Here is a 14507-nt window from a genome sequence, read left to right as displayed (position 1 = left end):
AGATTACAGCATGGTCTAAAATGGCAAAAGAGCTACAAAGAAATTTTTTTTCAATGCATTATCGTCAAAATATGTTCCTCCAGTTACATAACCTACAACAACACGAATTATCTGTAGAAGGTTATGCAGCTGAATTTGAGCAATTGGGGTTAAAATGTCAATTGGAAGAACCAAAAGAAAATACCATTGCAATTTCTAGGAGGATTAAACCCAGCTATCTCCAATATCGTTCAATTACAACCCTATGAGACCCTAACTAATGTGATTAACCTGTCCCTCAAAGTGGAAAAGCAACTTAAACAAGGGAAAAGAAGGCTATCTATTGGAGAACATCTAGGCGAAACAAGCAACTAGCCAAATCCTTCACTGGACCAAAGACCCACGGCTTCCAGCTCTACAGCCATCACAGCAAACCAATTACATACATGTCCGGCCACTGGAACAACACAGGTTGCCTAATTCCCTGCTAGAAAATGTTTGAAATGTCACGGATTCGGCCACATAGCTTTCATCTGTCCCACAAGACGATTGGTTACCTAAAATTGAAGAATTGCCACCATAAGAAAATGCTTCTAAGGAAATTAAAAATGGAATGCTAGAAACTGAACAAATTTTACAAGCAGATGAAGGAGAACTTTTCGTAGTAAGGCGCCAGCTAAGCACACATTATGACCCTGAACAAGAATGGTTGAGGCACAATATTTTCCGTAGTAGATGCACTGTTCAAGGCAAGGTGTGTAATCTTGCTATCAAAGAAGTTGTGAGAATGTAGTTTCATCTTTAATGGTGGAGAAATTGAAACTAGCCATAAGTCCCCATCCTCAACCATATCAATTAGCATGGCTGAAAAAGGGTAACGAAATATCAGTCAACAAACAATGTTTAGTTCAATTCTCTATTGGAAACAATCTTCAAGAATAAGTGCTATGCGACGTGGTACCAATAGATGCTTTCCATATCTTATTAGGGAGACCGTGGCAATACAACATGAAAACAATTCACAATGGATATCATAATACCTACTCTTTCCAACATGGTGGCCGAACCTTGATGCTGATGCCGTTTAAGGATAACAGGATGGTCGAGCCTTCCAAAACAATGATTAAAAAGCCATCCAAACCCAAGACAGAGAAGCAATCTCAATTTTTGCAAGCTCTCAAGTCTACACAACATGGATTAGTACTAATTTTATTAGACGAAAATGCCAAGCAAGTCCAACACCCAGATGAAGTTAAAAATCTGCTACATGAATTAAGTCAAGTTTTTCCTGATGTACTTCCCAAAGGTTTGCACCTATAAGGGAAGTGCAACATGCCATTGACTTCATACCTAGATCCGTTATTCCTAACAGGCCCACCTATCAAATGTCTCCTAAAAATTATGAGTTACAAAGACAGGTCGACGAACTAATAATTGCAGGTTTTGTAAGACCTAGTGCTAATCCATGTGTCGTCCCCGCCCTCCTTGTGCAAAAGAAAGATGGAACTTGACGCATGTGCATCGATAGTTGAGCCGTCAATAAAATCACTATCAAATATCAATTTCATATTCCATGTGTCGATGATTTATTTAACCAACTATGTGGTTTAGTCGTCTTTTCAAGGATAGGTTTATGAAGAGGCTATCACCAAATCAGAATGAGGCTAGGAGACGAATGGAAAACAACTTTTAAGACAATGGACAGGTTATATGAATCGACTGTTATGCCTTTTGACTTATCCAACGCACTGAGTACCTTCACGCGACTCATGAATAAGGTTTTCAGCCCTTTTATAAATAATTTTTTTGTTGTTTGCTTTGATGACATTTTAATATATAGCCGAAACTTAGAAGCACACATACAACACCTACGGCAAGTAATATAATAAGCACACATATATATGCCTTTGCTTTGAAACAAAAGTTGTTTGCCAATACATCTAAATGTGAATTTATGGTCAACACCATCAAATTCTTGGGGTTTATAGTGTCCCCTGAAGGCCTTCAAATGGATCACGAGAAGGTGAGAGCTATTCAAGAATGGTTGACACCCTCATCCATGAATGATGTCCAAAGATTTCATGGATTGGCATCCTTTTCTTGACGATTCATCAAGAACTTTAGCACCATAGTTGCTCCTTTGACAGAACTTCTCAAACAATCGCAGTTTCTATGGACCACAGGAACACAAAATAGTTTTTGTTCTATGCGAGATGTCATTATTATTGAAAATCATGATGGAGAGTTATCTGGACACTTTGGGTGGGACAAGACACTCGCCATCATCCAAGAGAATTTCTATTGGCCATTACATACTATAGATGTTGAGAGACATGTTAAAAGGTGTAAAAAGTGCAAAATAGCCAAGACAACATAGCATAATAGAGGGCTATACTTGTTGTTACCTGTACCTAATTCATCTTGGGTGGATGTTAGCATGAATTTTGTCTTGAGACTCCCTCTCACTCAAAGGCAAAAATATTCTGTCATGGTTGTAGTTGATCATTTTCCAAAAATGGCTCATTTTGTGCTATGCCGAAAGACTTTGGATGCATCACATGTGGCAAGACTCTACTTCCATGAAATTGTACGACCGCATGGTATCTTAAAGACAATCACTTCGGATAAAGACGTTAAATTTCTTAGTCATTTTTGAAGAAATTTGTGGTCAAAACTAGGAACTAAGCTACAATTTAGTTCAATGGCACATCCGCAGACTTATGGACAAACTGAAGCCGTTAATAGAAGTTTGGGAAACTTTTTGAGATGCTTTGCAGGGAAAAAGATTTGTCAATGGGATGAAATTTTGGGTCAGGTAGAGTTTGCTTATAATCGATCCAGAAACCAATCTACTGGTCATAGCCCTTTTGAGATCATATATGGACTAAATCCTACTGGACCGCTAGAAATAGAGCCTCTTGTGTCCACAATAACTCAACATCCAGATGTTGAAACCCACATAAAGGAAATTCACAAACTCCACCAGTAAGTGCAGCAGCAAATTCAGAAACATAATGCTAAATATCAAAGCAGGCAAACAAATCAAAGCGGCAAGGAAACTTTAAAGTGGGAGATCTAGTTTGGATAAGATTAAGCAAGGAAAGATTTCCAACTAGAGGACATAGCAAGCTCAAGCCTAAAGCAGAAGGACTTATGTATCTGATGTAGGACTACGATGCTTGCAATGAATTTATTAAGAGTTTGCACAACTTATTGATTAGAGAAATAACAAATAGACATATTAGAGAATAAAATGAAAAATCAAAACGTAAGAGTGGTCACCGCCTTTTAGGCTAAGTTGCACATCAAGAGATTTGAATCATCAAAATAACGTAGGAAAATAACATCATGCAAGAGTAGTAGTTTTCAACGAAAATCTCTAGTCTAACAATAAGATTAAAAAACATATGAATGCACTCAAATCCCTATGTTTACTAAGCTTGGAAGAATTAGGCAAATGCAACCTTCGTAGCTAAAATCAATATCACAAATACAAGAAAATTGGCAAATTAGAAAACCTTCGTCAAGGATCTGTTGCAATCCTCTACTCGACGATCTCAAGTTGCTCTTCAATCGCTTCAATCAAGGTGCCCAAGATGCGTTCTAGGTAGTCCTCAACCGTATGGTCGATCCTCGGGTTAACGTCAAATAAGGTTGAATGGAGAATGTGCACGAAGTCGTGTTCGTCGTAGGCAAGTCTGTAGTCAGTACCGGGATCGGCCATCATGAATGCTAGATGATGATTTCTTCCAAAAATTGGTAGTAATCTTGAACTCCGTTGGAGAGAAAGAAGTTTCTCTTAAGTGGAGATGATGGAAAGTGGCGGCCAAGGGAGGAGACTTAGGGAGAAATTAGGTTCAAATTTTGTGGAGGAAGAAGTGCCAATCGATCCACTAATTAATCCTCATGCATGAAATTAATTAAGAGGAGAGGGAGAGGGGTAGGGGCGGCAACATGAGAGGGAATTAGGGGGAGATTTGTTTCCAAATCTCAATGCTTGCTTTAGGAAAGAAGATAAGGTGTGGGGTTATGAGATTTCAGCCAAGGATGGATTAGGGGATTTGAAATTATTTCCTAAGTAACGAATTGGGTTTTAGGAAAGAAATAAATGGGGATTAATGGGATGAGGGGTCGGCGGCATCCATAAGAGGGAGAGGGATTTAGGGAGACAATTAATATTGCTTGATTTGGATTTGAATATTTGGAAAGGGATATTTAAATCCAATTTGAATGTTAAATTCAAATAGGATTTAAATAGGAAACTTTCCAAAAATAGGATTCACAAATTAGGAAACAATTCAAACTCAAATTAAATTTGGATTTGAATTAAATAAGTTTCCTAACCTAGGAAGACCCAAATGGAAAGGTTTGACAAAAGCCAAAGGGGGACAACACATGGGAGGCCGGCGGCTTGACTGGGCTTGCCGCCGAGTTTGGGTGAGGTGGGGGTGGGATCGGGTGGGTAGGGAGGCTAGGGAAATTATCCCAAGCTCCAAGGGGAGAAGGGCTTGTGGTTGGCCGGTGCTGGAGGTGGTCGTTGGGAAAAGAGAGGAGGAGGAAGAAGGAGAAAAGAATTTCAAAACTAACCACGAATCCGGACTCTTCCGAGATTGGTGGGTGATCCAATTCCCTCTCCTAGGGATCTCTCTCAAACCTTTCTCAAACTCTCTCAAGAACTCAAACCACATGAAAAATCTTTATCATTCATTCATTCATTAGCTTGCAAAGAAGAACAAGGGGGCTATAAATAGCCTCTTGCAATGACTCAAACATAAAGGACGACAATGCCCCTAGGGCTTACATACGACATCCCTTAATAAAAGAGTACAACGGGAAACTAAATAAACCAAAATACAATACGACATCATAAATAAGAAAATACATAAAACAAATCAAAAATACAATGACTCAATCGTGGTCGTAGATCGGCGGCCACGTCTCTGATAAACCTTTCATGATCTGATATCTACATCAGTATTCTTAAACACATTAATGATAATGAATTGCAAATAGAGTTACCTGGAAGTTTACAAATCTCACCCATTTTCAATGTTGCAGATCTATCTCATTATTATGAAGACGGCAATCCCTCCGCAGACGTAACCGCCACCTCTCATGGCTGGGGGAATGACGCAGAAGACATGGATGAAGCAAGGACTAATGCAGAAGTCATGGATACAGTAGGATCTTCTCAAGACCAGGGGAATGACGAAGGAGCTGAGTCCGGGCTTTGCCAGATGCAGGAGCTGAGAACTGCTTGGTCTAACATTTTGGTCCAGGCTACAGCTGAAACCATACCGAACCAAACAGCCTAGCCGTTGGGTCCGATTCAATAGAAATCCAAGGTATTTTCGGTTGAGTTTTGCTTGTTCTGTTAAGAGTGTGTTGTAAGTCCTATTTAAGGAACTTAGTGTTCTCTAGAGAGGTTGATGGTTTTAGAAAGCAAATGAAATGTTTCAGCTCAACTGAAATTCTGTATCCTGGGTTTGCAATCAGGTGGTGATCAAGCAATTCTATCTTTTTCTCTTCTCTTCTATCTTTCTATCTTCTTTCTTGTTTCCTGTGAGGTGTTCTGGTGTCATTGAGTTTCATGCCCATCTAAGATCTCAAATCCACTAACATAGAACAGTGAAAATAGGGTGAAATTCTATGAATGCATTTATTAATGATCTGCTTGGTAAAATTTTAGGTCCAATGCATTTAGAAAGAAATTTTGGGAGTCTAAATACTTTTTCTTTCATTTGGAATTACATCAATTTTCATGACTCGTTTTTCTTGGTTGGGACCAGATAAAATCATATATGACTATCACAGGCCCTTAACCCCCTTAACTCATTCATTGTTCCTCTAGTAAGTACAGGCCTTCGCTTTAATTAAACAACAAATATTTTTACTTCATTCCATGAATAAAAAAAGAGATACAGAAAACACCCTCCGGCTCCTCTTTTTCTCTCTAACACAAAAACACACATAACAAATGGCAAAGAATGATTTAAATTCCTGTAATTATAAATAAATGATCATTCCTTTGATTTGTGCTTTGTTTAAAGCCACGGCATGTCTAATTGAACATTTTCGAACAATCTTTTAAGAGGCAGAACTTTTGAACAAGTAAATAGACAATAAAATATCGAGTTGAAATTGTATACAATTAGGCACACTCTTCAACAATTTACTTTTCAGAAGATGAGTAATAATTAACTTCAAATTTCAGAATTAACATATAAAATGAAGCTGACCTCTCTTTGTGGCTGTTCTGAATTCATGATGTTCAAGAGAAATCCTACCAAGGCGATTGCAATTACTGCGCCAAACAGTCCAACCCCAGCCCAGAGAAGCCAACCGTTTTGAAGATCAAATGGTTCCTTCAGATCTGGAATATGCATATGCTACAGAAGTTATTTTCTTTCATTCTCTTATAAAAGTAAGTATATTTGATTTATTTCAAATCAAAACTTGTTAACTTTCCCAGAGATAATTAAACAAAGAAGGGAATAAAAGTAGGCAAATTTGATTATACATTAAGGCAGTGCTTGAAGATTATGATTACAAACCATAGTTGAAGATATCATTTGGAAATGGACGAAAGGTATTAGTTATGCCATATAGAACACTTAGAACACTAGCTGTCACAGCACTGCAAAATCAAGAGAAATATCAAAAATTGACAACCTAGGTTGTATATACATACATCCAACCCAGTAATTCTTGGAAAATTGCAAGAGATCAATCGCTAAGAAATATATTAGGACGTACAACTGTCCTGCAAAAAGTATCTCTGCCTTCTGATCTAAACTTACTTCTCCACCTTGAAAACCAAGATATGGCAACGCGACTGCTTCAACCAAGCCTGTCAAAGCAAAGCTGTCTGCAGAAGTTTCAATTTCATTTGATCATTCAAATATCAATTCTAAGCAAAACTAGTACACAGAATAACCTAAAAGTTAAATGGATGTGAAGAGGAAAAAAAGTAAAATTCAAACTCTCAAAGTTGTTTTTGTAATCTTGATATGTATCTCCCATCCAAAGAAAAGATAGTTTTGCAGGTTACCTTGCTCCACAAGCAATCATGGAGAACAGAACAGTTTGCCACTCCCAAGGCACATCCCATCGAGAAAGGATGGGCCAATTTACTCCCAATCGCTGCACAGATTGTTCAGGTTCAAAATAAAAATCAGAAAGCTATTAGCGTAAGAAAAGAATGACTGCAAGCTGACAATGCGCTATATTTACAATAATGGTTGTTTTGCTCTAACTTGATTTTGATGGCAGCTGCATAAACCAAATGATGGATATGAAGCCATTCTCATATTTATGCTTGGCAAGTAAGATACAAGTTTTGCAAAACGTTCTTGTCCGGATAAACAAAAAATTCGATGTTTATAATGTCCTAATATGACTTTGATGAAATAATTCAATCTTTAAAAGTTCTGCAAAAGTTTCTTCTTCGAATAAGCAACTAAATTCAAAATTTACAAAAGCTTCTCAGTCTTATGCTTTGCGAGTAAGATGCCAAGCCAAAGCCTTCGACAAGGTCATTTCAATAAAATTGAAAATACAAAGAGTTGCTTCCACATTTCCTCATAACCTTTTGAATGATAAAATAGAGGTTGAACGCCAAACTGTTTCCATAATACCTCTTTATCTAGTCAGTGTAGGTTATAACCCAATCAAACTATTGCGTTTGACTGTATAACCTCCATTATTTTCCTTTTTCAAAGCTACATTATGTGCTCTATCTAGTTCAACTATACCAATAAGAACAGCAATCTAAAATGATCCTTCAAGATATAACCCCTTCATTCCAGAAACTACAAATTGAAAACAGAGTGCGGTACAATCCTAAACTAATTACAATGATATTAACAACACAATGCACTAATTCTAATCTTTCTCCAATTTAATCAGTTCATTCTTTCCAGTTTTCATTACACGGAAATCCTTTCATTTCAATTAAGGAACACAAACTCAACTCTATATTATAAATCAATGTTATTTATGTAAATCAAATTGCCATAAAGCTGCCTAAAAAAAATTTCAAATTTTCCATCAGCCCGTGCTTCTACAACAAGACTAAGGCTTCATTTGAGATGGCTTTCTTAATGCTTCTTAAAACGTTTTCAAGTATCAAACGAAGCCTAAGCATCCACCAAACAAGATGTCAATAGTAAAGAAAGGTTCACTCAGAAACCACAGAAAAGTAGCGAAAATAACAAATTCAAAAATGTCATACAGTGAGTAGGAGTAAGACAATTAATTCTCGCAGTGTGCCACGGGACCACCCATACACGCTCTTCATAGCGTGGTGGGAGAGAATTCGGTGCGGTGCTTGCGGCGAGATGGGTAGGCCTTGTACATGCTCTTCGTAGCACGGCGGTGACAACTTAAGTACTCATATACGCACTTCAATGCCTGCGGGGAAAAACTGTGTTTTCAAACAAATAACTCGAAGACCCATACACTCTTTGTAGCGTAGTGGGAAGGCCCAACTCCCAAAAATTTCCCCTAAATTGAAGAGGCGTCAGGAGGCTGCCGAAATTTGAATTGAACAGAGGACATGGACTTAAATCAAATGACAAGGACTTAAACTTAAATGAACAACAGGGAACATGAACACTGACAGGGAGCAAGATCTAGACTACAAGGAATATAACTTAAATTAATAAGCAAAGAACTAGACCCTAAAATACAACAACAACAACAACATCAAGCCTTATCCCACTACGTGGGGTCGGCTACATGAATCCTTTTTCTCCATTGTGTCCAATTAAAAGTCAAATTCTCGTTTAAATCTAATAAAGAAAGGTCATTCCTAATATTTTCTAACCATGTCATTCCTAAACCCTAAACTAGACCCTAAAATGCACCCAAAAAATGTAAATCCTAAAATATGGTTCAAATTATTCACATTCACATGAACATTAAAGAATAATTAGAGAACTCGTGATGAACAAATTGCCAAACACCACTCGCTTGCAAGCAAATGACAACAAGCTACAATCAATTGTTTTGAGGGGAACACGTAACATAAATATAGGCAATTCATCTCAATCATGGATGGAACATTCGTGAGGGATATATGAAGGATATGCAATGAACCCAACGTCTTGCAGTCAGCATCAAAATATAAGCAAGCATATTCGACCTTACAAGCAATGAATGAACAAATGAACAAAGCTCCCAAATAATACTATAAATTGCATACAAATGACGGCAGCCGATGTGCAGTGTTCACATGAGTCATGCAAGAAAATACAGTAGCCCCTACAATCAGCAACAACAGATATATTGCAAGGGTGACCAGTTCCCTGTGAACACAGATATGCACACAACATATCATCTTCAACAAGAATGACATGTTTTCAATACATAGGAGCTCCTACGAGCCATTATAGGAGACTCCTCACTCATAAAGCAATCCACCTACGGATGATGACGAACGACATGCAGCAAAATGCTAGATCATTCCTATAGGCAACAACAATTCGACGGCAAGTAGATACACCTATCCCTCGGAAGCAAAGAGCAAGTGATCAATGTGCAATGCTCACATCAACAGTGCCCTATAAGCAGAAGGGAAAAATGTGCATTTAGCAAAAACTTGCCAACCAACATATATGGAGAAGCTAGTAATGAGTGCAGCTCAACTGGTAACCCACATCAACAATCATAAAGAAATCAACGATGAATGTAGCTCATCAGCAATCAACATCAACCTACAACCAAATACATTAACTCCCCCTGCAAGCAAAGGAGGAGAGCATACAACAAATGCAGGTACCTACGAGTTGCTATAGGAGACTCGTCATGAATACAACTTGCTATATGTGGGCAAATATAGAAGAACTGTAGCAAATGCAAACATCTATGAGCCACTGCAGGAGACTCGTCATGAATACAATATGTTATATGTGGGCAAATATGGAAGAACCACAGCAGATGCTAACATTTACGAGCCACTGTAGGAGACTAGCCATGTACACAGCGTGCCACCTACAGGCAAATGCAGAAGAATTGTAGTAAATGCAAACGCCTATAAGCAATATTAGAAGATATGCATGCAAAGCAACTTGATCACAAATGACAGTAGAAGACTGAAAATGCATGCATCGGTCCTGCCTACAAGAAACAATAGCGGACGTACTACAAGTGCAGTGGATCTTCTATAGACATAAGAAGATTGCAGCAAATGCAACACAGTTAAGGCCTTTTTTCAAAATTTTCACCTTTGAACAGGGTCGGGTCATCAAGCTAGCAATATATATATATACATACACGTGTCTTCATTTAATTGGAGTTAGAATGCAGAGCTACATTCAGAGTCCGCACAAAATAATTTCTCCTGTCTCCTGGGTAGGGGTTAGAAACAAAAACAAAAAAATTCAAATTTTCGGAAAAAAAGCTGCTCACCAGAGCACCTATATAATATGATAGCAATAAACTATAAAATGCTTACTTTAATTAAGAACCATATCACCTACAAGTTGCTTCTTACTCCATTATTTACATTCTCAAAAAGCCATTTCACAAATTACGAAAAGCAACAAAAAATGTAAAAAATAACCCTTTCTTTCCCCCCAATGAGGAAAGGGCGTTCTTTCTTTGGAAACAGGGTCACTATGTCGGTCAATTACTCTATTATCTTCCAAATATCCACATCTCTCCAAGGAAAGAAGATACCTTGTCTGCAAGACCATTATCTAAGTCTTTCTTCGTATCATAGAAGCATGCGAACGGGAGTTCTCTGGATTTTCTGATGCTCAGAGTATGGATTCCCTTTGATTCTGCGAACAGAGAGTGACGACCGGGAAGAACTCCCCCGCCTTCTCTACTTGAAGGAAAAGCTTGGCTCCTGAAAGTGGGAAGGCCGGCGTTTACCAGCAGAGCAACGGCCGGTGGCCGGAGAGGAATGAGAAACAGAGACATCATCTGACTTTCTTCTTATCCCTCCGCTATCCACGAGCTTCACGGTGGACAAAAAAAAGGTCGGAAATCCGAAAGGCAGGACGGGTGAGAGGAAAAAATATAAGAAATTTCTATGTAATTAATTTAATTAGCCCTTTCATAGGTCATCTTATTATTATTTGTTTTATATATTTAAATAGTTGAGATAATAAATCTTGATAAAGTTGAAAAAAGAAAATAAGCATATAATTATATTAACATAAATTATTAAAATTTTACATAATAGTCCATTCTTAGATATCTAAAATGTATTATATTTTAAAAAGATTTAGAAAAATAATAATTACAATATATTACTTAAATCGGTCCGTTTAAAAAAATAGGTCGGGGTCCGGTTGACCCAGTAACCCGAAATTGACATGTTTTGACTCGAAAACCCTTTTTTACCTGAAAAATCCGAGATTAACCCACTTTTTACCCGAAATCAGATATTTACCCATTTTTATCCTAAAACTAGCAATTTTTTATCTGTCCCGGGTCATTCGGGTCGTGTCTAGTTGACCGGACCCGAAGCGGGTCGGGTTCGAGTCCGAGAAACTAACTCGTTTGCTGAAACTAGTCGGGTTCAGGTTGACCCGAATAGTGCGGGGTTAATTTCGAATTTGACCCGAACCCGACTCGTGGCCCAAAATTGACACCCATAATTTCAATAATCATCTAAGACTAATAAAAAGTTGGCAAATATCCTATTATACTATTATAAATTTATCAGAGGATCACCAGGATCACTAGTTGATCTATCACAAGAGCATCTTGACTAGATCTGGCTATCAAGATATGTCAATCTAATCCTATCAAGGGTTGGCATAGAATAATGTGGTCAAGCTAGCATTTTAGCTCAATCCAACCTATATATGAAAAGGCTTAAATTTCTCGACGGCCATATTAATTAATATTTCACTAGGCATTGTGGCTTTCAAAATAACATCTAACTAAACTTAACAATGGATAATACATTAATCAACTCAATCAATTATTGCAATGTGCAACGAGGTGACACTATGGTGCTTATTTAAACTACCATATGGAGTAATAATGATCTTCATGAATTTTAAGAATCTAAGGGGCAAACTTCTCTACTTCTTATTTAAACTACCATATGGAATGATAAAGATCTTCATGAATTTTATGAATCTAAGGGGCAAACTTCTATACTTCTTAAAAGTTGCCTAAGGAAGACTGGCCCAAAGCTTATTAGGCCTAGGGTACCCAACTTACTTTTGGAGAGTACTTTTTTACAATCAAAAGTACATCAATGGCATCTAAAATTTCATACACATGAAGTTGTAATTAAGAAGAAGTTGGTTCATACCTTTGATGAGGAGCTCGTGTTGAGATCAATACAAGTATATGTAATGGTAATGTTCAACAATTTTTCTTATCTTGTAATTTTTTATGATGTTTTCAAACTTATAGTCTTTCATGCTAAAAAACAAGGTGATAGTTGTTATGATTTAAAATTTTATTTTGATTTAACTTTAATTTTGACATAAATTATGGATTTAAACATACAAAAATTTTAACTAATAACTTTTAAAATTTATTATAAGGATCAAATAAACTCTAAATTTTATACATAATAGTTAAATTGATTACCTCCTTGTAATGATTAACCAAAAAGTCATTAAAATTTGTGTGTATTTAACCCTTAGATATGTTTTGTTCAGTCGAAGGGGTTGACTAGCTCACCCTTCTCCCTCACATAGAGGGCAAATATTAATTGATGTTATTAATTCCACTATAATCAATCGAGTTGCTAGCCCACATACTCCCTGACACCATTTCACCATTATTAACTCCCATCTAACCTCAAATTATGATGAGGTTTGCTCATTATAGTGTAGTTCATCTATTTGGATTTGAACTTCCCATGATTCCTATGATATTTTCAAGCCTCTAATTAACAAGCCATTTATGATGTGGCTTAAGAGATAATATTTTAATACAAAAAGTAGCATGCTATCATTTATTAAATGCACTAAATATACAATCGAATGTTCGTATAACTATTTTGATCAATCTAGTTATAAAAAAACTATCTATCAACTTTGTGGGATTTATAACATCAATGGTTTTAAAATAGTGGTATCATTTCATTCATTGGAGATATCATTGAATATGGTTGTTGCAATGTTAAGGTCATAAGCTCCTGACTAATAAACTAATTCAATCCCGAGTCAAGTAAACATATTAGTTCAACCAAGGACTAAATCATTCAATTGCATTCCCAATCATAAGGAAGGTGGGAGGAGGGACACACCTTCACGAGCAAGATCATGTCCCTCATTACGAGCTTGTACACATGCTTCTAAAGACACCCGATTAGCTACTGCACCGGGTGCATTTCCCCAAGGGTGCCCTAAAGTTCCTCCACCAAACTGTAGTACGGAATCATCCCCAAAGATTTCGGTTAGGGCAGGCATATGCCAAACATGAATACCCCCTGAAGCCACGGGCAGAACACCTGGCATAGAGACCCAGTCTTGAGTGAAAAAAATACCACGACTTCGATCTTTTTCAATAAAATCATCACGTAACAAATCAACAAAACCCAAAGTTTAAAAGGCTTTAAACCATCTTATGATAATGAATAATTGGAAGATTCTTTAAAAAAAAAAAAAGGATTACATACTACTCTAAAAATTATACCTATTATGAACAACTAAATTATATTTAAAAGTAGGGCATAATTCTTAAAACACTAAGGCTTCGTTTGGGACGGCTTTTTTATTGCTTTCTAAAACGGAGTTTTAGTACAAAAATAAAAAATTTTGTACTAAAACTTCGTTTTAGAAAGCAGTAAAAAAATCGTCCCAAACGAAGCCTAAGTTTCTCCTACTTCTAACAGAAGATTGTCGTGATAGTCTCTAATTACCAAACAACTACATGTCATCTAGTCTCTTCTCTTATTTGAGATGAGAGATCATCTTGTCCACCATACTACATCTTTTATATCACACTTCCATATTCAATTCATCACCAAGCATATTTACTGCAATTCCAATCCTTTATATTGCACTAAATACGTAAATCTTTTTTTGAATTCAATGTTCAAAGTTAAAACAATTAATTCTCTTCTTTCACAATAGCAATATTTCTACCCACAAAGTTCATTAATAGCCAAAGGTGGGTAGAAGTCCCTCTTTATTTTTTTTTTAATGATGAACAATAAATTATAAAGAATGTTATTTAAAACTATCAATTAAAAAATAATAATATTTATGTCTATTGAGGCAAACTCATGACACATTTCGTCAAGGCTTTGAAAATCGGATCGAACAACGAACTGGAAGAGTGAAAGATTAGCAGTTCCATGGTTCGATCGGGGTCCAACTATATGATGTAATAAATACTTATTATATTTAAATATTATAATAATGATATAATTATTTATAAATATATGATAAAAATTTAAGCATATCATTATTTAAACCTACTATGCCCTCTCCTAACCTTATCACCTACCAAAATCCACTCAAATCTCTATCAATTTTGTCGTGTCTCTACCCAATATTGACCACCTACCAAAATCCACTTAAATCTTTACCAATTCTACTGCCTCC

General features: G+C 36.7%; 1 protein-coding gene across 1 annotated transcript in view; it reads right to left on the bottom strand.

Moving 5' to 3' along the window:
- LOC110110501 overlaps positions 1-11001 on the bottom strand; it is a 24398-nt gene extending 13397 nt beyond the window's left edge. The window contains exons 1-5 of the mRNA XM_020842005.2: positions 10660-11001; positions 7031-7122; positions 6736-6843; positions 6534-6616; positions 6219-6352 (exon numbers count right to left, since the gene is read on the bottom strand). Of these exons, the coding sequence (XP_020697664.1) occupies positions 6219-6352; positions 6534-6616; positions 6736-6843; positions 7031-7122; positions 10660-10908 (666 nt within the window). The 5' untranslated portion in view covers positions 10909-11001. The remainder of the gene's footprint in view (positions 1-6218; positions 6353-6533; positions 6617-6735; positions 6844-7030; positions 7123-10659) is intronic.
- Positions 11002-14507: the final 3506 nt, after the last annotated feature.

This window comes from Dendrobium catenatum, unplaced genomic scaffold, assembly GCF_001605985.2.
Source record: "Dendrobium catenatum unplaced genomic scaffold, ASM160598v2 fragScaff_scaffold_898, whole genome shotgun sequence".
Taxonomy (NCBI): Eukaryota; Viridiplantae; Streptophyta; class Magnoliopsida; order Asparagales; family Orchidaceae; genus Dendrobium; species Dendrobium catenatum.
Note: the sequence above shows the minus strand (reverse complement) of the source record. Positions and strands in the feature narration are given on the sequence as shown.